The following is a 27,948-nucleotide window of genomic DNA, read 5'->3' on the forward strand; positions in this document are numbered from 1 at the left end:
AGTTCATATAAAATATGATATGATGTCTATAAGATTCATAGAATGTCCTCTTCTGTGTGGAGTTGTTCACAGTGGGTATGGTGTTCTTCGGATGAATTCAGTATTCTTTCTCCTCCAAACACGAGAACCTGTGTTTCTACCAAAAAGTTCTATTTTGGTTTCATCTGACCATAACAGATTCTTCCAGTCCTCTTCTGGATCATCCAAATGCTCTCAAGCAAACTGCAGATGGGCCTGGAAGTGTATTGGCTTCAGCAGGGGGACACGCCTGGCAGTGCAGGATTTGAGTCCCTGGCGGCGCATTGTGTTAATGATAGTAGCCTTTGTTACTGTGGTCCCAGCTCTCTGTAGGTCATTCACTAGGCCCCCCCATGTGGTTCTGGGATTTTTGCTCACCGTTCTTGTTATCATTTTGACGCCACGGGGTGAGATCTTGCATGGAGCCCCAGATCGAGGAAGGTTATCAGTGGTCTTGTATGTCTTCCATTTTCTAACAATTGCTCCCACAGTTGATTTCTTTACACCAAGCGTTTTAGCTATTGCAGATTCAGTCTTCCCAGCCTGGTGCAGGTCTACAATTTTGTCTCTGGTGTCCTTCCACAGCTCTTTGGTCTTGGCCATAGTGGAGTTTGGATTGTGACTGACTGAGGTTGTGGACAGGTGGCTTTTTTACCGATAATGAGTTAAAACAGGTGCCACTAATACAGGTAACGAGTGGAGCCTCGTTAGACCTCGTTAGAAGAAGTTAGACCTCTTTGACAGCCAGAAATCTTGCTTGTTTGTAGGTGACCAAATACTTATTTTCTACTCTAATTTGGAAATACTTTAAAAATCAAACAATGTGATTTTCTGTTTTTTTCCCCAGATATTTTCTCTCATGGTTGACGTTTACCCATGTTGACAATTCCAGGCCTCTCTAATCTTTTCAAGTAGGAGAACTTGCACAATTGGTGGTTGACTAAATACTTATTTGCCCCACTTTATAATGTACTAACATGTAGAACATGAAAAGTCACACTAAGCCACAGGTTGCTAACCTTCAAATGCTATTGTTTAGCCACAACTGGATTCATTACCTTATTACTATTCATCCTGCACACAGCCGCAAAAACAAAAAAGGAATATGGAAACAGAAATGTTGTTTTTAATCCATCTGCAGGCGACCAAAAGATTAATTTTTTTATTGATTGATGATTTTACGACGATGCGGGTGTGTGCTGGTCCTCATGGGAAATGCAGCGCTGGTTCTCATGGGAAACACAGTCTTCCTTGAGGCAAAACCCTTCCACTTTTGTCCACCGGCGTCGTTAAAGTCGACCAAAACTGAAAAGCTACATAGTGTCGCTTTAATGGTGAACTCGAAAAAAATGAGATCCCATAATCCATAAATTTTTAGAATATTTCAAAGTTGGAATGGTTAGAATCAGTCAAAGTGCGTGTGCTGTGCAGCCTGCTGAAAAAGTGGACAAAAAAATATTTTATGCGCAAACTAATTATTTTTCTTTTTGTTCTTCTGACCAAAGCTCTGAGACCAAACGGCCCTCGCCAACTCACGTTTGTTGACATAAACTGAGCGGAGAGAAGGCCGCCGCTGCCATGGAAGTGAAAGAACGCCGACCATACCGCTCGCTGACTTCGGCCCGTCAGGAGCCCCCCGAGAGGCGCTACACAAGCTCGTCGGCCGACAGCGAGGACGGCAAAGCCCATCCGAGGTCCTACAGCTCCACCGAGACACTCAAGGCCTTCGACCACGACGCTCGCATGGCATACGGGAGCCGTGTCAAGGAGATGGTGCACCACGAGGTGGACGAGTTTGGGCGGCCAGGTGGGATTTTAACTGTTGGTCACCTAGCAACAAGCTAAATACTGTTTCTGCAGTCAAAGCATCACAAATGTGCATGATTAAAAGAAATGTCTGCATCTTGGGTGTCTCAGGGTCAGAATGCTGTCGTCATAGCAGCCTACAATGTATCTTCTTTTCGCTCATGACAGGTGGTCACAGTGCGTCGTCCTTTTCCTATCTTCGCATACTCCACTAACACCAGCTGCCCTCATGTCTTCATTCACCACATCATCCACCTTCTCTTTGGTCTTCCTATCCTTCTCTTGCCTGGTAGCTCCCTTCATCCTCAGCACCCTTTCACCTGATTCTTTGTTGAAAACATTTTTCATCCTATCCAACCTGCTTACTCCTAAAGGCTCCCTGTCTTCTTTTCAGTGGCACTGTCTCTAATTCATACATCATAGTGGGCCTCTCCACTGCCTTTTGAATTTTGCCCATCATTCTAGCGGGGACTCTTCTATCACAATAAACACCTGACATCATTATCCACCCGTTCCAGCCTCCTTGGATCCTTTGCTTTACTTCCTTAGCATACTCACAATTGCTTTGGATTATTTACCCCAAGTAGAACACCTGACACTTAGACTAGGTACATACTGCATATCTTAATGCACAATCCGATTTTTTGTTATATCTGTTTTTTGGCATGCCTGTTCAAACTGCCTTTGTCCATTGAATTCCATACGCGGAGATTAAGGGGGGGGGGGGGGGGGGGGGGTAGCTCAAAATGTTAATGCATATAATAGACTTTCCACTATATGAATTTAAAATTAAGACTTTGCTGGTAAAATGTCTGTAAAATTTGTAAAGCAATATAACAAAAATGAATGAAATGAAAAAAATAAAAAATTCATTAGAGATGTCCCAATCGATTGGGATCGATCGGGTCCGATCACGTCATTTTCAAAGTATCGGAATCGGCAAAAAAATATCGGCCATGCCTTTTTTTAATATATATAAATTTTTTTAATTAAATTGTTTTCTAATTGAATTTAACGTTACAGACATAATATGTTACACTCATCCAGAGTTTTTAGTTTAGGCTTAAGGTAGTGTTATCAAATTTATCCCGATAACGGCGGTAATAAGTTTTTTTTTTTTTTAATGTATCACGTTAAAATATATAACGCAATTAATGCATGCGTTGCACGACCCACTCACGCATTGTCGCGCTCAATCTGTAATTATGCCATTTTACTTATATTGAGAGATAAAAGGCAGCGTAAAATGCGTAGAGTGAATTTTGGCAGCCTTTGGAGCCTTTTTTAATTGGCTAAAGCCTTACAATCCCTCTCCCAATGATTAGAAATATCATGGGAAGCAAGGTAGCAATTGATCTTTTTCTTAACACCTTGTTTTATGTCCCAACGCAGAGAAGATATATGAAATGGTAGCACTACGCACAGTCATGGTTCCACTTCCCATCATGCATTGGGGCATGGCTACAGTATCATTTACAGAAAGCTCAACAAATACACTAGATGGCAATATTTAGTCACAATATACAAAGTCACAAGTCTTTCTATCCGTGGATCCCTGTCACAGAAAGAATGTTAATAATGTAAATGCCATCTTGAGGATTTATTGTCATAATAAACAAATACAGTACTTATGTACTGTATGTTGAATGTATATATTCGTCTGAGTTTTATTCATTTTTTTCTTAATGCATTGCCAAAATGTATATGATCGGGAAAAATTATCGGGAATGATTGGAATTGAATCGGGAGCAAAAAAAAAAGTAATCAGATCGGGAAATATCGGGATCGGCAGATACTCAAACTAAAACGATCGGATCGGGAGCAAAAAAAACATGATCAGAACAACCCTAATTTTTATAATGGATCAAAATTATTTTTCAAACAAATCATGTGACTAGCACCTTAGAGACGGCCATTTGCTTTGCTTAGCCCCCCCCACCTCCCCAAAAAAAACAGACCTGAGGACAGAAGAGGCAAGATGGATATACGTATTTTTTTCTTTCAAAAAGCTTTCAAAAGCGATAACAACGACCAAAGATTGAAGATGTGGACCATGAAATGCCAGAGAGCACCACCAAAAATGTTGAGCGGGGTTTTACTTTGCCCCACTAAAAGACTTTAACCCTCAAAAATGATGGGAAAAATTAAACGCTCATCTGCCACGTATTATTATAAATGTTCCTGGCTGGAATATTCAGTCAAAAACAATGCGACCTCTACTTCTCTACTAGGTAAGCCAGAAGAACGCGCACATTCACACACGTACGCACATACTCACAACTGGGATGCCTGTATGTACGACCATGGGCTCAGCTACTATCTGACCATATATCTTTGTTCGTGCATTTCGGGGTCATCAACTTAAGCCTTACAGTGTATCACAAAAGTGAGTACACACCTCGCATTTCTGCAGATATTTAAGTATATCTTTTCATGGGACAACACTGACAAAAGGACACTTTGACACAATGAAAAGTAGTCTGTGTGCAGCTTAAAAAATAAGTTTATTTTCCCCTCAAAATAACTCAAAATATAGCAGTGCTTCTCAATTATTTTCTGTTACGCCCCCCCAAGGAAGTCGTAAATGTTTCGTGCCCCCCCCCAAACTCTGCCGCCACTGTAAATAGTAGCATTTGTCAATATTACTATTATAAGTACGCCTCTGCCTCACATTGTATCCTTTTTTCTCTATTAGAGAAAATAACAGATCAACTTATAAAGTATAACTTTATTAACATTGTTGTGTTTGTAACAGAAAAGACTTAACGCGCATCAATTTGCCTGAATTAAAAAAAAAAAAAAAGTCACATCCAAACTGTAAAAATACACAGGTGCATTTTTGACCATTTGATACTGAAAAATAACATCAGTAAATAATAACAAATTCAAATTGATTAGAAACATTAACTCATGAGGACAATATGCCCAAAAATTTGACCGAAAAAAACAAAACTGAATAGAAGAAGAAAAAAAAAAAAAAGTGTCTTTGGACAGAAGAGTTTTCATTTTCGCTGCTCGCTGCTTCCAGTATCACCTCCAGTTTGCAATGATGTGGGGATTTTTTGCACTGAGCATGCTAACAGTGCTCACTGGTTTACTGGTATAACACTGACAAAGCGGGACGATTGTTGGCAATATTCGGCACGTTTTCGCTGAAAAACAACCAAGCGGCTTATCAATGAGATTGGGGTCTAATGTCTTTAAGTGGCGTCTTAATTGATTTGGCTTCAGGCTGTCCGCTATTGTCATGGCCTCAGTCCCTGCTGCAGCATTGCCTAATTGCCTTCAATTATCCCCACCTGTCCTCAATTCACCTACTCACAGCCCAGCCAATAGCACTGCTGCATTCAGCAGTCAACCTGTGTATTTAAAGCCCAGATTTTCACTTCCACTCTGTCAGACCGTCTGCGAAGCCTGCCTGTTACCTGCCTGCCTAGCTCTCTGAATCTGACTCTCGTTGCCGAATCTGAACCTGCCCGACTGCTGCCTTCTCTCCTGCCCTGGTAACTCGACCTGCCTTTTGCTTTTGGAAACCTGTCTTCTGCCTAGCCCTTGTCTGTAATGCTGCCGCCATCATTACACCTGCCCTGCTGGTCCTGTCAATAAATTGTTGAAAACGTGACGCATTTGTGGTCCTCCTCTGTCGGGTCCGTGACAGCTATAATCATTTTTAGACACCCTAAACAGTGGTCTTTCCTCGTCTACCACTGTATTAAATGTCAAAGCCAAAAGGCAAACGGCCCGAAAAAAGCGCATTCTCGGCAGCCAAGGGAGAACCGGAGGTGAGGGCGGTCGTCATGACGATCCCAAGCCGAAAATGGCACTTCTCTGGCAGACACGTGAGAACCGGAGAAGACAGTGGATCGCTGCGTGAGTCCGGCCGGAAAACGGCTTTCGAAAACGGCGCACAGCTCTCCAGCTCTTCATGAGTCTCTTCCGTATGCTCTTGCTTACTTCAAAAATACTGCACGCACTTTGAAAATGAGGCCGCCACTGCCACCCACTGAGTGGATGTGCAAGTACACTTTATTCTAGTACGGCAAAATAAAAAAAGAAGAAAAAAGCATGTTCCCCGAGGTCACACGCGACACCCCTGGCATTGCTCTGTGCCCCCCTGGGGGGGCGCGCCCCACTATTTGAGAAGTACTGAAATATAGCCATTACTATCTAAACCCCTGGCAACAAAAGTGAGTTCACCCCTTAGAAACTACGAACATCCCTAAATGTCCAAATTGAGTATTGCTTGTCATTTTCCCTCCAAAATGTCATGTGACTTGTTACAGGAGTGCTGTCAGCATTGCTGCAGAGATTGAAGAGGTGGGGGGTCAGCCTGTTAGTGCTCAGACCATATGCCGCACTCTACATCAAATTGGTATGCATGGCTGTCACCGCAGGAGGAAGCCTCTTCTGAAGACAGTACACAAGAAAGCCCGCAAACAGTTTGCTGAAGACATGTCAACAACATTGTAATGACACGAGTTGTCATGACAATGACACCAAAAGTGCCATAATTTGCCGGATGACACTAAATGACATCTGTCGTAAGCATTCATTAATGTTCATGACAATGTCATATCATAATGATGACAGCCTTTAGGCAGATATCATGGTAATGACACCAAAAGTGACATAATTTGCCTGATGACACTTAATAACATCTGTCATAAACATTCATTCATGCTCATGACTGTGTCTAATCATAACTATTACGGTCTTATGACAGTGTAATTAACCTACTGTCCAATAAAGTATTACCAAAAAACTGTAGTTGTCAGTACATGTTACTTTTTCAGACCACGCACAAGGGAAAAAAAGATATGGAATCAATCGATGCAGGGGGGGAAAAAATCATGGGATCACTTAATTCTGAGGGGGAAAAGATATGATACAATAACAAGAAAATACACAACTAATGCTTTGTTGTAACACAATCTGTCTCCAGCTTTCTGTGATTACTGTTGCAAGATACGCTTTGCAGGTTGGAGCCTCGTTATGGGCCATTTTCTTCAGCTCCCCCCAGTGATTTTAAATTGGATTGCGATCTGAACATGTCTATGATATGCTTTTTTTTTTTTTTTCCACAAAACAACCGAGTCATCATCCACCGGGACTAGTGATTCCATTAATTATTGTCAGGATTGTATTTGGAAATCCACCTTGGCTATTTCTTCTCATGTGGTCTCATTCTTCCTTCTCCACTCCTCTCATTTACAGTGTATCATAAAAGTGAGTACACCTCTCGCATTCCTGCAGATATTTAAGTACCCTATTGGCCCGAATATAAGACAGCCCTGATTATAAGACGACCCCCTCTTTTTCAAGACTCAAGGTTGAAAAAAAGACTTTTTGAACACCAAATTAATTTTTATACAGAAAATAATTACAGTACATCCGAAACAAATGATTATAACAATATATTTGAGAGAAAAAGCATGTTGTTTTGCCTCATTCAAATCTGAACATTTAAATATGTAAACTAAAGTGCAATCACATTCGTAAATGAATGGCTTCTGGTTTTTGAAATGTAAATAAACCAATCTATCGTGATAAAACAACAAAATTGCAATAACTGTATTAACCATCAAAGCGAAGTCTAACTATAACTCTAGTCTTGAAACAAATTTGAATAAGGGAAAAACATTGTAATAAAATAATGCAAACTGGTTAAACTTGAGAGTAGCTGAGATCTGCCATGACAGAACAATGCTTCAATGATATCTGGCGCCATCTTGTGTTGTGAATGGGTATAACGTCTAGACCGCGAATATAAGACGACCCCCTCTTTTTAAGTCTTATTTCAATGCAGAAAATACCATCAATACGGTATATCTTTTCATGGGACAACACTGACAAAATGACACTTTGACACAATGAAAAGTGTTGAGCTTATATAATAGAGTAACATTTTTTCCCGTCAAAATAACTCAAAATATAGCCATTAACATCTAAACCCCTGGCAACAAAAGTGAGTACACCGCATGGGAACTACGTACATCCCTAAATGTCCAAATTGAGTACTGCTTGTCATTGTCCCTCCAAAATGTCATATGAATCGTGACAGAAGCGCTGTCAGCATTGCTGCAGAGATTGAAGAGGTGTGGGGGGGGGGTCACCCTGTTAGTGCTCACACCATACGGCGCACTCCACATCAAACTGGTGTGCATGGCTGTCACTAGGAGTGGGAACCTCAGGGCACCTCACGATACGATACGATTCGCGATACAAGGCTCACGATAACGATTATCTCACGATATCACGATACAGCGATTGTCGATATATTGGTCAGAAATTTGATACATTATATTCTACGATATAACTGTTGAAAGGAAAAAGATATTTCAAGATAGAAAAAGTACTGTTTAAGTCATTTATTAAACAGTGACCCCTTTTCTGTGCAACATTGCGGTAAAATATGAATCTACTGCAAATTGTGTACCTGCACATATAGAGGAAACAAGCCACAACCACTGATATCTCTTGGAGAGATCATGATGAATGGCACCCTTAATTTCTTTAAAGTTTTAAATCTTTAGAAGAAGAAAAAATAACAGCGCTGTAGGTGTCTGTCAGCAGTTGAGCTTGGAGTGGGGCAATGATAAAATTGGTGGGTCTTTTCTTTGTAAATGACCTTTGTTGCCAAAAGCATTGGTTTGAGCACTTCCACCATCTGCTTCAGCATTTGAGATGTCGGACTCAGTCACATTCTTCCTCACCTTAAAAACAACAAAATAAAACAAAAAATATTAGTGAATAATAGCTTTTGAGTTGAATTCCTGATTTTTTTGTGTATGTTGGAAGTATTGAGTGAATTAAAAAAATATTTGAATTGAATGTATAGAAGAAATTAAAAATTCAATAATTACCTATTTTTAATATGTAGACTACATTAATTATCATGAACATCACCTTATAAATCTTGGAAGCTATTCAAAGCATTTTTATAGCTTATTGCGTCATAATGACAGGAATAACAGTTTGTGTAGTAAACTCGATGGAGAGTGGTTCTCAAATAATATCAAATAAATCAGTAAATTCATGTTGGCTTGTTCAATATTCCTTTTCATCCAGTTTAGGGTCCTGGTTTATTTTATATCACTCAATACCAAATGGCCTCAAAATAATACATGTAAAATAAAAAATCGATTACATTGCAAAACTTTCTTACCTCAAGTGATGAAAGCGAAGCAGTGAAGAAATCCGTGTCCACTTTGTCACCACCTGCCAGTGAACCTTATTTTTGTTGGACAATTCTTGCATAAAGCAAAGTCCTTGTTCACCTTACTTCCTTTTCTTGTTGGTGTAAAATCTAAAGTGTGTCCACAGTCCACATGTATGATTTGCGGCAATATTTTTGTCACTTTTTCCTCCTGCGTTCCCACGAAGCTTTTTTTTTTTTAACCGACTTGGAGCTTCCTCTCTTCTTCTCTAGACAACTTGTGCGCACTTTACCGCCACTCTTGAGCGCCCCTAGTGGACCGCCAAGGAATTGCTCAAAAAATATTGAGCAGTTTACAGCATCCAATGGCCAATATGTCAAATAAAAGTATCGATATTTGGTGGGAGCAAATCGATAACCGATCAGGTTGCAAAATATCGCGATATATCGCTGTATCGAGATATTGTCACACTCTTAGCTGTCACCCCAGGAGGAATCCTCTTCTGAAGACGGTACACAAGAAAGCCTGCAAACAGTTTGCTGAAGACATGTCAACAAAGCACATGGATTACTGGAACCATGTCCTATGGTCTGATGAGACGAAGATTAATTTGTTTGGTTTCGATGGTCTCAAGCATGTTTGGCGGCGACCAGTACAAAGTACAAAGAGTACAAAGATAATGTGTGTCATGCCTACAGTCAAGCATGGTGGTGGGAATGACACCCCCCCACCCCACTACCACCTCTTCAATCTCTGCAGCAATGCTGACAGCACTCCAGTAATAAGTCTTATGACATTTTGGAGGGAAAATGACAAGCAGTACTCAATTTGGACATTCAGGGATGTACTTAGTTTCTAAGGGGTGTACTCACTTTTGTTGCCAGGGGTTTCGATCTCTATGGCTATATTTTAAGTTATTTTGAGGGGAAAATAAATTAACTTTATTATATAAGCTGCACACAGACTACTTTTCATTGTGTCAGTGTCATTTTGTCAGTGTTGTCTCATGAAAAGATATGCCTAAATATCTGGAGAAATTCGAGGGGTGTACTCACTTTTGTAATACACTGCATGCACAAATATTGTCTTATTTGGTTCGTATTCATTCCTTTGCTTTCTCAATGTTGCTGCCATTATGGTAAAAGATGCATCACCTCTCTCCACGGCAGGTACGGATTTCTCCCTGCGAGACCTCGGCTTCGGGGACGCCCTTCAGTCCGCCCACCACGCCGTGTCCTACCGGGGCGAGATGGGCATGCCGCACCGCGAATACTCGGTCAGCGTGGGCTCCGACGCCGACACAGAGACGGACGGGATCGTTTCTCCGGAACACGCCATCCGGCTGTGGGGCCGCAGCGGAGGTGCCGGCAACCCGAAGTCGGGCCGAAGCTCATGTCTCTCGAGTCGGGCCAACTCTAATCTGACGCTGACTGACACGGAACATGAAAACACAGAGAATGGTGAGTGGAATTATTGCGGCGTATGTGGAATGCTTCTGAAGATTATTTCAGCAAATCACATGTATTTCTGGGAGGGAAAAAAAGTGATTTCACAAAGACAGAGCAAAAGCGTACCACACGTAACACGTCACATTTGCTCTTTAATATTCATGATATTAGCAACTGTTGCTGGCGGGGGGTCAAACTCAAGTTTGTCCCTCATACTAGATGGATGTAAATAGTGAATGAACAAGATGTATACTGAACTAAACCTACCAATTCTGTCCGAAAATGATGTCCCTGGTGCCATATTCACTGGTAAAGATGTGGAAGAACATACAAATGTTTAGTTAAAGAGATGGATTGACTATCTAGGGCTGAAAAAGACAGGAAAAAGAGCTGACCTGATCCAGAGGTAGCTTTTTTATCGACACTTTTTTCTTGTGTGCATTGCATTACGCCAATGACAATGAAATTCTCCTGTTTCAGCAAGCTATTCTTTACCACGATATGCCCTCTCTTTCTTAAGTATTATATCCTCAGGTTGTCTTACGTCTCTGACCACTCTTGGGGGTAATTTATTTTTGCTTTTTTTGTGTCGCGATCGCAAATGCTTCTCAGCGACAGCCAACAAAAACTTTTGAATTTTTTCATTAATAACAAATCTTAATTCTATAATTTATTTAAACTTCCCCCTTCTTAAAGTTGTTGTTTTTTACAGCAGAAAAGGTAAATCTGTTATATCTAGAGCCTACCTAAATAAAAGTGACTTACCTCTTCGGGGCAGGCTGTGGCATGCATTGGATCAGGATTGTCATCTGTAGGACGATGGCCCCCAACAAAATGTTTACTGCATATGAAGGTGAATGGCTTCACCTTGCTGGCATGAAACTGGTCTTTTGAACATTCGCACAAGTTGATCCATTGTTCACATGTTTTCCGTCTGAGTTTTTGGCTTCGGGAAACGAAGAAAACATCCTTCTTATGTGGACGGTCTTAATGTCTAGAATCTTTTCTACAAGTTCCATAGCAGCAGTGTTTACTCAGCATGCTCTTTTTTGAAAGATTACCGGCAGAAAACAAGCAGTACTAGCATGGGTTGTATGTGAGTGTGCTTTTATGTTGACCCCCTTCCGGTTGACGATGGTGACGCAGCCTTGCGGTATAAAAATAGCATTTGTGCTGTACGCTATTGACCTTTCGGAAAAGCTCCGCCCCTCTTAGTTACGGTTTCTAAAACGGACAAGCTTCGTAACTCCAGACATATGTTTTAAGTGATTTATTTTGGAGCAATATTCGTGCAACATCCCCTTGAATGAGGCAAAAGGGTTTACAATATGCAGTGGAGGGTTACTTTGAAAGTATAAAAAATTGTAGCAAGCAATTGAAGTAAAACCACACAGGTTCAACACGTATGGCTGATTTATGCTTCTGCGTTGTGGTGATGGCGGACTTACAGTGTATCACAAAAGTGAGTAAACCCTCCTCCCCTATTTCTGCAGATATTTAAGTATATCTTTTCATGGGACGACACTGACAAAATGACACTTTGACACAATGAAAAGTAGTCTGTGTGCAGCTTATATAATAGAGTTCATTTATTTTCCCCTCAAAATAACTCAAATATAGCCATTAATATCTAAACCCCTGGCAAAAAAAAGTGTGTAAACCGCATGGAAACTACGTACATCCCTAAATGTCCAAATTGAGTACTGCTTGTCATTTTCCCTCCAAAAAGTCATGTAACTTGTTACAGGAGTGCTGTCACATTGCTGCAGAGATTGAAGAGGTGGGGGGTCAGCCTGTTAGTGCTCAGACCATAGGCCGTACTCTACATCAAATTGGTGTGCATGGCTGTCACCCCAGGAAGAAGCCTCTTCTGAAGACGGTAGACAAGAAAGCCCGCAAACAGTTTGCTGAAGACTTGTCAACAAAGCACATGGATTACTGGAACCATGTCCCATAGTCTGATGAGACGAAGATTAATTTGTTTGGTTCCGATGGTCTCAAGCATGTGTGGCGGCGACCAGGTGAGGAGTACAAAGATAAGTGTGTCATGCCTACAGTCAAGCATGGTGGTGGGAATGACCCCCCCCCACACACACACACACACAAACACACACACACACACCACCTCTTCAATCTCTGTAGCAATGCTGACAGGACTCCTGTAACGAGTCATATGATATTTTGGAGGGAAACTGACAAGCAGTACTCAATTTGGACATTTGGGGATGTACAGTACGTCATTTCTATGGGGTGTACTCACTTTTGTTGCCAGGGGTTTAGATATTCATGGCTATATTTTGAGTAGGGCTGTCAAACGATTACATTTTTTAATGGAGTTAATTACAGATTAAAAATTAATTAATTATAATTAATCATGATTCAAACCATCTATAAAATATGCCATATTTTTCTGTAAATTATTGCTGGAATGGAAAGATAAGACAGCAGACGGATATATACATTCAAGTTACGGTACATAAGTACTGTATTTGTTTATTATAACAATAAATCAACAAGATGGCATTAACATTATTAACATTCTCATGAAGCGATCCATGGATAGAAAGACTTGTAGTTCTTAAAAGATAAATGTTAGTACGAGTTATAGAAATTTTATATTAAAACTCCTCTTAATGTTTTCGTTTTATTAAAATTTGTAAAATTTTCATTCAAAAAATAAACTATTAGCTCGCATTGTTGATGTCAATAATTACACCATGCTCACTCATGGTACTAACCCATAAAATCAGTTGGACCCAAACGCCAGCAGAGGGCGCAAAACACCATAAAACAAGTAACAAGCTGACATTACACTTTACTGTGATTTTAGTCTGTTTGAGCGGGGCATGTGCGTTAATTGCGTCAAATGTTTTAACGTGATTAATTAAAAAACTTAATTACCGCCCGTTAACGCGATAATTTTGACAGCCCTAATTTTGAGGGGAAAATAAATTAACTCCATTATATAGGCTGCACACAGACTGCTTTTCATTGTGTCAAATTGTCATTTTGTCAGTGTTGTCCCATGAAAAGATACACTTAAATATCTGCAGAAATTCGAGGGGTGTACTCACTTTTGTGATACACTGTACGTGGTTAACACAGACCCGATTTGGACCATACGCCATAGCTTGACGTGCGCCTCCTAGAATGGAGGACTGTGATTGGTTGTTTCTGGTTCAGGACATCAACACCGCAATTTTCAAACATTCTAACAACTCCTAGGGGTAAACCATTAGGGTTTTTTGGCTTTTGAAGTTCACTGGTCCCACTATAAAAACCAATGGCCCAAGCCAATGCATCAGTTATTGATCCCAATAATCACGAAAAAGAACAATTTGCTTGAATAACATGAATAAAATTTACAGTAAGGAAGTATTTGCACCCCTTGTGATTTTGCAAGTTCACATACGTAGAAAATATGTAGAGGTCTGAAATTTCATCGATGCATTTCCGCTTATAGACATAGTCTAAAACAGGGGTCATGAATTAAAAATCCTCTGGGTCCGAAATTAAAAAATTAGAACAATCTCGGGTCCGGAAGTATTTTTAATGCTTCTTTTTTCCAAAATATACAAATGTATCTTTACGTGGCTATGCTGATAATCACAACATTCAAAAATGTAAATAAAAAATAAATTTATGGTAAGTAATAAATAATATTTAAAAATAATTAATTGGTAATAAATAATAAAGCGATCATATTGAGCCCTTAATTCCGCTATTTTTTGAGAACGGATGGCAGAGTTCATAGGGAAACTGCGAAAAAGCTGCGTGCTTCGTCTCATAGTGCCTTTTCAAATTGCTGCTTTTTACAAGCCCTTGTTCGGCCATTCCTTACTACGCGGCGAAACGTCTACACAACGCCGAACGCATGCGCACATTGGTCAGAAGCGGCGAGTAATCACTATTTTTGTTTTTATTTAGTTTTTTTAAGACTGCCTCAAAAATACTTTTTGCATGTATTACCCTCTCATACTTTTAACCATTGTGTTTTTTTGTGTGTTAGCTTTGAAGCAGTTGACCACATTAGTCACGTACCGTATTTAAACCGTCCTTATTTGGTAGAACTGCATTTAAATATTTTCTTAAGGCATTTTTAGTACGTTCTGCCTGTATGCATCCAAACAAAACAAGTTTCGCGCGCACGGTAGTACTTTGGGTGTCAAATTTGACTAATATAGGACGTTTCGCCGATGTAGCAGATTTTGGCAGAACACCGTCTCTGAACAGATGAGGCATAGCGGTCTTGTGCTGCCGCCAGGTAAAATGAACGAAAATGTGTTGGTCTACTCCTCCTTAAACACTCTGTTTTCTGCATCAATTTTGCGTCGTTTTGAGCACGCCCGTACCTTTTCGCCTCTTCCTCCAACTTCATTTGGCTCCATTTGTGGCTGTCACTCCGCGGAGTCTGGAAAGCGAGTGTGAGACGTCCTGTTCTAAAAATAGATTTCAAATGCGTCACTCCCATTGGCTGGCTCAGCCGCACGTCACCGCTAAGGTTTTTGTTTGTTGCCCACCTCCGCTCTGCAAACCCGCAGAAAAAAATGATTTTTGTTGTTGCAACGTGTATTAGTCCGGACAGCTTGAGATCTGGTCCAGACGGCTTGAGGGTCCGGAACCTGACTGAGGTCCGCGGTTCCGTGACTTCTGGTCTAAAAAAAACATCCAGAGCTAACATTGTATTAGAGATGTCCCAAGCCGATATTTGGATCGGATGCCAATATGGGCAAAAAAATGCGCATCGGTATCGGATCGGCCGACACAAAAAAATTCCGATCCAGACTTCCGATCCAGTTTTTTTTTTTTGGAAAATCCTGTCCGGGTTTTCCAGCGCACAGATTTACATAATCCATTCCAGTTTTTGCTTCGGTTTCCCTAAAATCTGGTCCGCATTTTACGGCACACCTTCAACACACTACATTACCGTCTCCCAATTTACCGAGAGACTTTATCGGTAAAAATGTCAGCTATGTGGGATCATTTCACCTTAAATGACGACAAAGACAAACAGGCAGAGTGCAACATATGCCACAATAAAGTCAAGCGTGGTGGTAAAGCTGTAAGAAGTTTTTATTTAACCAACCTAATCAAGCATTTAGCGAAATACCACCACAAACAATATAAGAAGTATGTTAAGAAAACTGAAGACAAAAAGAAAGGTCCTACGCAACTAACACTGGCAGAAACTTTTGCTATGCGTGACAAACTGGCACTCGACAGTCCCAAAGCCCAGGGAATAACAAGAGTCAATGCCGAAGAATTCATTCTGGATGACGAGCCATTATCTCTTGTGAGTAAAGACGCACCATCCAACACTTAGAACCACGGTACAACATGCCCAGCCGTCATTACATCCTTGAGCGATTCGGCCATGGAAGATTCGAGAATGATTCACAAACATCCAAATTCCGATTATTGAAATATATCAAGTAAAGCGGAACTAATACACAGCGCGGTTTTAAAACTTTCACATGTCGAAAGTAGACAGAAGGGAATTTATGGAATAACGGGAGCAATTTTAACAACTTTAACAGTTGATTTACAAAATTAAACAAATTGAATGTAGATTAAAGCTGCTGATACAGAATGGGGACTTGAGTATTTTATTTACTGTTTTAAAATGTTAACTTGATACTGAAATAGTCGTTTATTTAAATCTGAGAGGCTTTTTATACAATTATTGTAACTAATGCACGAAACAGTAAAAGCATGTAATAGCTTGGGGGGCTTGTGGGATTTTCCACTGAGGTTGTTTGTGTGTTTTGTTTTTTTAAGACAGTTTACAATATTATTTGCACGTTTTACTGACTGACTCTGCCATTTCTGTTATTTATAATGTTTTGTGTTTGTCACTGAATAAACAGGTCAGTTTCTTGTTACCAACCCGTTGTGTGTTATTCAAACTCACCTAATTTAGCTGGCTAGTTGTTATCAAGAGTACTAAAACCTTTTTCAACATGAGTCTGACAACTAAGTAAGGAGGTGAAATTACTTTAAACTTTAACACATGCTCAGATAGGCCGGTATCGGTATCGGCCAGTATCGGTATTGGATCGGAAGTGCAAAAACCAGGATCGGGACATCCCTACATTGTATTGTATCGTGTACCAAATCAACCAATTAGACAATGAGCCATCTGAGAGTTTGTTGGATCATGCTCCCTTAAAAACGGTCTCTAGGACATATGATTGGTCAATGGCTTTATAGGAGGCGGAGTTTGCGAAAGGTCAAATGAGAAAGCAGTGATTGATATGTTTTTCAGTGCCATTGACGGGTTCTCAGTCTGTCCCCATGCAGTCTTGCTATCTTCTCTGTCAAACTTTTTATGACATCTGCTGGAGTTCACCTCCTCACCCACAAATTCTGCTACATTACTTCTGATATGTTTTGACAGAAATTGACTGAAACCTTTTGGGGTATATCTGGCAGTTCAACCCTAAACACAACAAATTATTGTCTTCATTGTCAGTTGAGCTCAGCGGTAGTCAATCTCTTACCGACTCATGAAAGTACCACGTTGGCTTTTGTTTACAAACATTAAAAAAAAAGGTCAATTAAACTAGTGAATTGGTTTTATGTAAAGCAAGATTTTGATAGACTGGCGTTAAGACAAAGAAAAACAACTAATTGTAAATGCTATTTTTCAATTTTGCTGTATGAGGTTGTTTTAATTAGTGATAGCCATTGACAACAAGCTGGTCCCATTATGAGCTAATGTGGGATAATAACACTTGAAGTGTGTTTATGTCTTTAGAAATCGGTCTTCACAAAAATAAGATTATGGAAATGGAGGCAAGGTTTTCTGTGTTTGTTTTTTTGAATTTGCCTCATTTGTGAGCGTGTGTTTCCTTAGCCTTTGTTTAGGTATTGATTGTCTGCAAACAATCACGTTGTTGTGCTGTTTCGACATGTTTTCTCGCACTTTTAAGTTGCTGAATCTCCACATGAATCAATGTCATGTTTACCTGCAAAAATGAACTTTTCCACATTAGCTTGTGAAGAGAGTTTTATAGTTCCGGTCCTTTATGTTCCTAAACCCAGAATATGATCTGGCATATCTGCAATGCTGTTCTCATCGGCGGAAAGCTAAGCTCTTGTAGCGCCCGGCGGCGAAATTCTAATTACCCTAACGCAGCCTTGCGGAGAACCTCACAAATAGTTTTACATTTATATCTGCTGATGTATTTTCTAGGCGACAGAAATGTCCGCGGGGGGGTAGAATCCATCTGAGCGCTTGACTCTGGTTCCGGGGAGAGTGCGCGGGCTTTCACATTGTGCCGCTCTTGTACATAATTAAAGAGAAGCTCCTGGCACGACAACGCTCGGGCTTGTGGCGTCCCGGAGACCCCCATCAAGATTCACTGCTGCCTTTTTATTCTATTCGCTCAGGCAAAATGTGCATTTGTGTCGGGGTGTTTCTTTCAGCCGGGCCCTGATAACATACAATTTATATACGGCAAGTTAATTAAAATCCTTCAAGTAGGCCTAGTTCTTGTGTGTGTCTTTAAACCAACAAACCATTTACTGGGCTTTTTAATGTATTCAAGCCGGCGGGTATCACTCTCCCTTTCACATGTGACTTGCTTGACCCTCTGTTTAATGCATGCAAATAAGAAAGTGTGGTTCTCCTTCATGCAAGTCCTTACACTGTATACCATATTGAGAATAGAGATATATTCTTCTCTATTATTTATATAGCTGTCTTTCTGTCCGTGCATCTATCTGTCTACCATGTCTGTTTATCTATTTTTCAATCTATCACCCATCTGTCTGTCTGTCCATCTATTCACCTATCAATGCATCTATACAATAATCCAAAGAAGAGCACATTGACTTGCAAATGTAAAGTACAGTGGGGCAAATAAATATTTAGTCAACTACAAATTGTGCAAGTTCTGGCACTTGAAAATATTAGAGAGGTCTGTAATTGTCAACATGGTTAAACCTCAACCATGAGAGGCAGAATGTGGAAAAAAACAGAAAATCACATTGTTTGATTTTTAAAGAATTTATTTGCAAATCATGGTGGAAAATAAGTATTTTGTCAATACCAAAAGTTTATCTCAATACTTTGTTATGTACCCTTTGTTGGCAATAACGGAGGCCAAACCTTTTCTGTAACTCTTCACAAGCTTTTCACACACTGTTTCTGGTATTTTGGCCCATTCCTCCATGCAGATCTCCTCTTGAGCAGTGATGTTTTGGGGCTGTCGTTGGGCAACACGGACTTTCAACTCCCTCCACAGATTTTCTATGGGGTTGAGATCTGTAGACTGGCTAGGCCACTCCAGGACCTTGAAATGCCTCTTACGAAGTCACTCCTTTGTTGCCCTGGCCGTGTGTTTGGGATCATTGTCATGCTGAAAGACCCAGCCACGTCTCATCCTCAATGCCCTTGCTGATGGAAGGACATTTTCTCTCAAAATCTCTCGATACATGGCCCCATTCATTCTTTCCTTTACACAAATCAGTCGTCCTGGTCCCTTTGCAGAAAAACAGCCCCAAAGCATGATGTTTCCACCCCCATGCTTCACAGTGGGTCTGGTGTCCTTCGGATGCAATTCAGTATTCTTTCTCCTCCAAACACGAGAACCTGTTTTTCTACCCAAAAGTTCTATTTTGGTTTCATCTGACCATAACACATTCTCCCAGTCCTCCTCTGGATCATCCAAATGCTCTCTAGCGAACCGCAGACGGGCCTGGACGTGTACTGGCTTCAGCAGGGGGACACGTCTGGCAGTGCAGGATTTGAGTCCGTGGCGGTGCATTGTGTTACTGATAGTAGCCTTTGTCACTGTGGTCCCAGCTCTCTGTAGGTCATTCACTAGGACCCCCGTGTGGTTCTGGGATTTTTGCTCCCCGTTCTTGTTATCATTATGACGCCACGGGGTGAGATCTTGCATGGAGCCCCAGATCAAGGGAAATTATCAGTGGTCTTGTATGTCTTCAATTTTCTAATAATTGCTCCCACATTTCTTCACACCAATCGTTTTACCTATTGCAAATACAGTCTTCCCAGCCTGGTGCAGGTCTACAATTTTGTCTCTGGTGTCCTTCGACAGCTCTTTGGTGTTGGCCATAGTGGAGTTTGAAGTGTGACTGACTGAGGTTGTGGACAGCTGTCGTTTATACCGATAATGAGTTAAAACAGGTGCCATTAATACATGTAGTGAGTGGAGCCTCGTTAGACCTCGTTAGAAGAAGTTAGACCTTTTTGACAGCCAGAAATCATGCTTGTTTGTAGGTTACCAAATACTTATTTTCCATTCTAATTTGGAAATAATGTGATTTTCTGTTTTTTTTCCACATTCTGTCTCTCATGGTTGAAGTTTACCCATGTTGTCAATTACAGGCCTCTCTAATCTTTTCAAGTAGGAGAACTTGCACAATTGGTGGTTGACTAAATACTTATTTGCCCCACTGTATCTGTAAAAAGGCAACATTTCTTTGTGCATGTCAACTTGTATTCCATGTGCCTGAAAGCCTAAAAGCTGTGAGCGTGCGTAACATTGTGTGCGTGTTCTCCATCATGCCTCCCATCATTTTCCCAAGAGAGCCCCGTAAGGACACTTGGAGCAGCCAGCACCTGCTGAGTCACAGCGAGGCCCCGCAGAGGTAGAACATCAGGGCGCTCCTCTTACTGTCATTTGAAAGAGATGCCTTTGGCTTTGTTAGCTGTGACCCACATGCTGGTTGGCAGTACAAGCAGCTTGAGCCCATTGCGAAGGTCCGTCAGCCTGTATACTTTTTGGGACTTTTCCACTACCGTACATAGCACTCATTTGGCAACCTGTACCATATGGCTCATGGTGACCTGTTGCTGTGTTCAGACACGCAGCTGACAAAAGCTTAACTTATTGCTGTTTTTTTATTTTTTTATTTCAGTCTTCGTGGCTGTTTTCTTAAGTTTATGATCATGCAACTAATGCATTAGCCATGAGTGAGTCAGTTGGCTAATACAGTTAAGTTAGTCATTCAGGCGGTTATTTGGTCAGTTAGTCATTCAGGTGGGAAGGGAGTTGCGCAAAAAATCGCTGATTAGATGCATCGAGATTCGACACGATTCATAAAGGTTCAAAAACGATGATTTTCTCTTATAACTTTATGACAGCAGCTCGAAATTCAAGACAAGTCTGCCGCCGGACGGACGCACGTACAACGTCATGATGGATGCTGCCAGTTACTGAGCGAGAGATTTAGTCCCTTTTAAAAGATTGGAAAATAAATTTGTGTATGAGACAGGCAGGGACCCGGCGGTCGCGCTTCTGTGCGCATGTTAGATTTTAGAGCGAGAGGGGGAGAGAGATAGTTCGTTGCTCCTTGCCTTTCAGTTTTCCAGCATTAGGTTCAAGTTGTATTAATTGGAAAATGTCCCTAGTGTGTTGCTAAGTCCTGTGTGCGTCTACAAGAGGTGAGTACACGAACGGTGAGGAGGGAGTTGAAAGTCCGTGTTGCCCAATGACAGCCCCAAAACATCACTGCTCTAGAGGAGATCTGCATGGAGGAATGGGCCAAAATACCAGCAACAGTGTGTGAAAAGCTTGTGAAGAGTTACAGAAACGTTTGGCCAACAGAGGGTACACGACAAAGTATTGAGATGAGCTTTTGGTATTGACCAAATACTTATTTTCCACCATGATTTGCAAATAAATTCTTTGAAAATCAAACAATGTGATTTTCTAGGTTTTTTTTTTCCACATTCTGTCTCTCATGGTTGAGGTTTACCCATGTTGACAATTACAGGCCTCTCTAATCTTTTCAAGTGGGAGAACTTGCACAATTAGTGGTTGACTAAATACTTATTTGACCCACTGTACATGTGCGTTTGCGATTGTGTGCGTGCATGTGTGCATGCGATTGAAACCTATATCCGCCAGCGTTCCACACCTGTGCTGAGTAAGTGATTGATTTATTTGCACATAGTGGTGACGTCATCGCCCGTATAGGCGGCACTGCCGCATTACGTCACTCAGCACAAAAACTGCTCCCACACACCGGCCCCTATTATTATGGGCAAAGCAAAAATTATAACATCCAAAAAATTGGATCATTCAAGGAAAAAAAACAAATAAACAAATGATCTATTGCACTTTCATGAGTGCGTCAAACAGGTCTTCACTGACTGGCTGGAACCAGCAAACAAATTTAGCTTATTGGTCTCTCGATAAGATTGGTCGGCGTCGGAAGTTTCACACTCCTCACAGTTCCTCTTCGGTCAGGGTTCGTATTCACCACTCTGGTGGTGACTCAAGAACCTCTTGTAACGTTTGCATCAGCAATCAAAACAACGTCTCCTTGAATAAAATTTCTTCTCCTTTTGTTCCATTTATGAGGTTCTACCTTTTTTTTTTTTTCTTCTTAATCGATTCAGTTTTTTTCTTCTGCCCCGAGGTTTGTAGGACCTCCTCTTCTTGGCCTTTTCTTTTTTCTTTCGTTTTGTCCATAAGCGGATTTTAAGGGGGGGCCAGGGGGGCCAGGCCCCCCCCCGATGGCCGAAAAATGTCATTGCATGTAATTGACTTTCCTATTTATTTTTTTATTTATTTTTCCTATATATATATATATATATATATATATATATATATATATATATATATATATATATATATATATATACAGTCAATGGGAAAACCCATTGGCAGTGTATCAAATACTTGTTCTCCCCACTGTATATATATATATATATACTGTATATATTAAAGTTGTAAAGCAATAAAACTGCAACAAAAATGAAAGACATTAACAAAATCAAAAACTTTTTTATAATTGGTCGAAATTATTTTTCGGGCACCGTAGACAGTCATTTGCTTGGCATATAATTTAATCTGTATATATATATATTAGAAGAAAAATCATTTTTAAAGATGATTTTTTTTTTTTTTTTCTTTTATTGAAAATATTTTTTGGGGGGGATTGAATGATTTAGACACAAATGTCCTCATCATAATATGGCCCAAACACAAAAAAAGGATTGTTTCAATCAAAAGTTAAGTGTTCAATTGCAAATTTTTCAATCTCAAATATTTTTTCGAATTCAAAAACTTATTTCTAATATTGAAAATGTTCTTTTTTTTTAATGAAGTGATTCTTCTTTTTGAAAATCTATATTTTTTTGAAGCAACTTATTTTTTGATTGAATAATAAAGAGAAAAATGTCCTAGCCAAAATGTGGCCCAAACACAAATCAATACTACGTCAATCAAAAAGTTTCTTCAATAAAAATAAATAAATAAATAAAATAATCAAAGAAAAATAGCTTTCACATGCATTTTTTTTTTCGAGTTTTTTGACTTTCAAATTTATTTTTGCATTCAAACACTTTTTTTGGGGGGGGGATTGAAGCGTCTTTTTTTTGGTTGAAAATATTTATTTTGATTGAAGCAACTTTTTTGTTTTTTTTATTGAAGCAACTTTTTTTTGATTGAATAATAAAGACACAAAACTACCTCCATTTGGCCTCCGCCCAGGAGAAACAATTTTTGACTGAGGTAACTACATTGGCACGACACCGGCCAGCTACCAAATTCAATGGATGACGATCTTGGTGAAAAGTATTACCTAAGTAGCCTGATTTAGAATTCCCCTCAAGAATGATGGGAAACAAAAACGCTAATTCTTGTAAGTTAATTTTATTGCTGACACTGCGTTTTGGCGTCATCAACATATTGTGCCCCCCCACCCCCCAGCCCCAAAAGTCAAACTCTGCCAAGGGTTTTCTCTCCTCTTCCTCTTCGACAACCTCTCCCTTTGGTCCCAATTGTCAGGTGAAATTTTCTTCTTTAGCTTCACCTCGTCTGCCTCTTGTCCATCTGTTGCTTCCGCAGTTATTTTATTCTTAGCTAGTTTAACAGTTTTCTCTTTTGTTGTAGTCGATTCATCTTCTTTGGCTACATCTCTTTTCATCTTTGTCTTGTGTTTAATGTTCTCTTCACTCATAACAGATATTCAACACAAAAACTGCTCCAACAGTAAGAGTGGACAGGTATAAAAAATAGTCGGCAAAATACCCTGGAGAAAATTATCTGTCCTAGTGTAGACGTACCCTTAGTGTCAGTGACAATGATGGACCTCCAAATCCATTTTGACCGGGAGACTTTGCCGTGATTTGTTGCTGTCAATGGCCTCCAATGAGATAATAAAGACTGCTTTCTCGAGTGTGGAGTCTTGCGGGAAATCATTGCGCCTTTAGGCGTCGTTTCAGGCCCCCCCAAAAAAAACAACCCTGGGAGGATGTGCCTTTACGTTGCTCCACAGCTTCTCGGCGACACTTTTATGTCTTTCAACTTTCTGCAAACAATTTCCTGAGCAAGTTATGTGTGAATGCTTCTTTCATCAAAAGCAAGTCAGTTATGTCATTGTTTAGCTGCTAGCTAATTAGTCGGCTAATTTGTCGATTTTGCTCCCCGTACATCCTGAAGTGCAACATGCTTCTAAAGCGGGAATAAATAAAGACATAAAAGTGCGTCCATGTTAACACGATGGTACAACTGGCCTTGAAATAAACATGTGACTTCATTTATTTATACGAATAACATGCCTAAAAATAAACTAGTCTGATCATGTCAGCATTCGGTCGGAATGCCGCCTGGCTCTGTGAGCTGACACATCACGAGAGGCTCGTATCCTGGCTGGTCCACACTAGCATCATAGAACATCACCATTCACTCTCAGACTCCCAGTTGAAATAGATTGGACGTCTATAAGCATCAATGGCACTAATTTAACCTTTCCTTGATTGAAAGTACATCAATCTGGGGTGCCGTCATAAGCGGATTTTAAGGGGGGCCGAAAAGTGTCATTGCATATAATTGACTTTCTTATATATATAAAAGTTTTAAATAGAGGTGTGCAAAATTTCCGATTCTTAGATTATTCGCGATTCGGCCGTGGAAGATTCGAGAACGATTCACAAACATCCAAATTCCGATTATTGAAATATGCCAAGTAAAGCGGAAGTACAACACACTCAGCGCGCCGCGCGGGCTTCGGGACAGAACGGAGCGGGAGTAGCTAAACATTATGCTTCTCATTAACCGGCCCCTCGGGTAATGCCAACGCTCAACTCACGGCTCTAGCTCAACTCATGCCACGAGATAAAAAAACACAACAACATACCTGCCTGCTGCCGAAAAGCTGCTACAAGTACAGCTAAGCTACATAATGTTACGGTAGATATCATTTATATAGGACTAGATGGATTGTAGACTCGGTAGCGGTAGCAGCACATCTGCAAAAAGCTAGATGCGGGCGTTAGTAAACGGCCGCCATCTTAAAGCAGTAAACTTCCCTGCAATGCTGTTGTAGCGAACCTTCCAAGCAAACCTAATTAACTTTTTATCTAAAATACTCCTAAATCGGTAAAATATTGACTTGAATCTATCTTTAAAATAGTTTTAAAACTTTCACATGTCAAAAGTAGACAAAAGGGAAATTATGGAATAACGGGAGCAATTTTAACAACTTTAACAGTTGATTCACAACATTAAATTAATTGAATGTAGTTTAAAGCTGCTGATACAGAATGGGGACTGGAGTTTTTTTAATTTAATGTTATTTTTGTATATTTGTTTACTGCTATATGTTAACTTGATACTGAAATAGTAGTTTGGTTTAGCCTGAGAGTATTTTTGAACAATTTTGGAACTAATGTACAAAACTTTATTTAAAAAAAAAAAAAAAAAAAAGGAGGGGGGTGAATCAATAATCGTTTTATAATCGAATCGGAGCCTCTGAATCGTAATCGTAATCGAATCGTTAGGTGCCCAAAGATTCCCAGCTCTAGTTTTAAAGCAATAAAACTGCAACAAAAAATGAATGAAATGAACAAAAAAAAAATATTTTTATAATGGGTCAAAATTATTTTTCGAACAGATCATGTGACCAGCAACTTAGACGGCCATTTGCTTTGCAAAAAAATAAATAAATAAAGGGAGGGCAATTTTATTTTTCAAATGATTTTTCTCTTTGATTGAACTTTCTTTTTTGGGATTGAATGATTTAGACAAAAATGTCCTACCCATAATATGACTTCAAACAAATAAATCTTTTTTAATGAAAAATTAAGTGTTCAAATGCAAATCAAATATTTTTTCGCATTCAAAAAATCTTTTTTAATGAAAAATTAAGGGTTCAAATGCAAATCAAATATTTTTTCGCATTCAAAAAATCTTTTTTAATGAAAAATTAAGGGTTCAAATGCAAATCAAATATTTTTTCGCATTCAAAAACTTTTTCTCGGATTGAAATGTCTTTTTTTGAATAAAGTGATTTTTCTTTTCGAAAATATATAATTTTTGAAGCAACTTATTTTTTGATTGAATAATAAAGACAAAAATGTCCTATAGCCAAAATGTGGCCCAAACACAAATCAACATTAATTCAATCAAAAAAGTTGCTTTAATTAAAAAAAAAAGAGAGAGAGAAAAAAATCAAAGAAAAAAAGCTTTCACATGCATTTTTTATAGTTTTTTGAGTTTCAAATGTATTTTTGCATTTAAACACATTTAAAAAAACATTTTTGGGGGGGTTGAAAATATATATTTTGATCGAACATTGAGCAACTTTTTTGGGGGGGATGGAATAATAAAGACACAAATCGACCTTCATATTGCTCCGCCCAGGGGATAACATTTTTGACTGGGGTAACTACATTGGCACGACACCGGTGGGCGAACCATATTCAATGGATGACGATCTTGGCGAAAAGTATCGCCTAAGCAGCCTGATTTAGAATTCCCCTCAAGAATGATGGGGAGAAAAAAATGCTTATTGTCAGCTTATTATTATAAATATTCTTGTAAGCTAATTTTATTGCCGACACTGTGTTTTGGGGTCATCAACATGTTGTGCACCCCTCTGCCCCAAAAGTCAAACTCCGCTTATGGGTGCCGTGGCAATAACAGAGGCACTGTTCTCCTTATTACAAGCCTTCGTAGCGTCAGTATGATTCTCTAATTACTACATAATGCTTATTTAATGAACAGATTATTGGTTTTGACGAGCTTCATTTATTTGTCTGATTTGATTAGCTGCCCTCACATCATTAAAAGCAAAAGAAATGCACTCAAAATGCATCATAACGGCTATTGACGTTAAAAAAATCCAAATAAAAAGCACCCACCCTGCGGCGCGCTCGTGACAACGCGCCAATATGTGGTTGCTGGATAACATTTGGGATGGAATGGAAATAAAGGAATGAGGAGATCAATAGGAGGTGGACTGACGTGAAAGCAGCCGAAATAGTGATTAAACATTAATTGCGTTTGTTGTCAGTCACGCAAAAGAGGCCAACTGTAAGAGACCGCGTGTTAAAACTACTGCTTCATTAGCCAGCTAAAAAAAGGTTTTGTATATCATCCAGAATCTGTAGCCCTCAAAGAGGAAAGGAGACTATTATGAAAAATTGAATTTCGAAAAAGTAAATAAAAGTATATTTTGCATGTTTTTCTGGGAATATGTGTTTGAACTAGTGCTATCAAATTTATCGCGTTAACAGGCGGGAATTAATTTTTTCAATTAAATCATTTACTCTCAGCAGTGTTCACGTTTTACTGGATTTTGACTGATTTTGCAAGGCCCACAGAAAATTCTGTTCTATTGCTATGTAAACATTAGGCCTGAACGATATTGGAAAAAACTATTGCTGCAATTTTTTTTGAGTTTATTAATTAATTAATTAATATTGCGATATTATAATGTGATATTAAAAAAAATAATAATAATAAAAAATCACTAGATGACTTGAATAGCTGTTTGGAAAGACTTTGGATGACTCACTATGACCACAGTGTACAGTATTCCATCGTTTTTCGTGGCTAACAGGGACCAGAACCCTGCCACGATAAGTGAAAAACCGCGAAGTAGCGCACCCCACCCCAATTTTTTTTCCCCCTTTTTTTGTGTGTGTGCTCAATGTATTTATTCAGATTTAGCATTGGAAAGAGATACATATACATATCTCATTTGGATGATCCAGAAGAGGACTGGGAGAATGTGTTATGGTCAGATTAAACCAAAATAGAACTTTTTGGTAGAAACCCAGGTTATCGTGTTTGGAGGAGAAAGAATACTGAATTTTATGCTCCTGAATGATATGAACCGCTTGGATGTGTGTGGAAGCGATCGCTATATTTATTTAGTTTTTTGTATCCCGCGCCATGAAAATAACAGACTTCTGGCTTCGGTCTTGCATTGAGGAGGAGGGCGCTGTGACGTGTACGGTAGAAGGCGTCCTCTTCACTGTACAGCGTACTGTTGTGTATGAGGACGAAGGATTCAGCTGATTTTTCGGATTAATACATTTTTCGCATCACGCCAGCCAAATGGCTGCAGAAAAATCATTCTGTATGAGGGAGAGGCGTATGCGCCTTTTTGGAGTTTCAAAAGGTTCCCGTTCACTGTGGATATTGGCCAAAACAAGCCCGACTACTGTGGGATCATTGGACTTACGAGGAAGTGAGTAAACATCTTGTTTAGTATTATGTCAAATATTAATACAGCTATGACAAAGTAAACAC

At 39.7% G+C, this 27,948-nt stretch overlaps 1 protein-coding gene across 13 annotated transcripts in view; it reads left to right on the top strand.

Moving 5' to 3' along the window:
- tenm4 (teneurin transmembrane protein 4) overlaps positions 1 to 27,948 on the top strand; it is a 630,468-nt gene that overhangs the window by 144,929 nt on the left and 457,591 nt on the right. For all 13 annotated transcript variants that reach the window (XM_057839253.1, XM_057839252.1, XM_057839254.1 and 10 more), the window contains 2 exons: positions 1,524 to 1,825; positions 10,151 to 10,441. In XM_057839253.1, the coding sequence (XP_057695236.1) occupies positions 1,597 to 1,825; positions 10,151 to 10,441 (520 nt within the window). In that variant the 5' untranslated portion in view covers positions 1,524 to 1,596. The remainder of the gene's footprint in view (positions 1 to 1,523; positions 1,826 to 10,150; positions 10,442 to 27,948) is intronic.

The sequence above is a fragment of the Corythoichthys intestinalis genome, chromosome 6, assembly GCF_030265065.1.
Source record: "Corythoichthys intestinalis isolate RoL2023-P3 chromosome 6, ASM3026506v1, whole genome shotgun sequence".
In the NCBI taxonomy this organism is placed as follows: Eukaryota; Metazoa; Chordata; class Actinopteri; order Syngnathiformes; family Syngnathidae; genus Corythoichthys; species Corythoichthys intestinalis.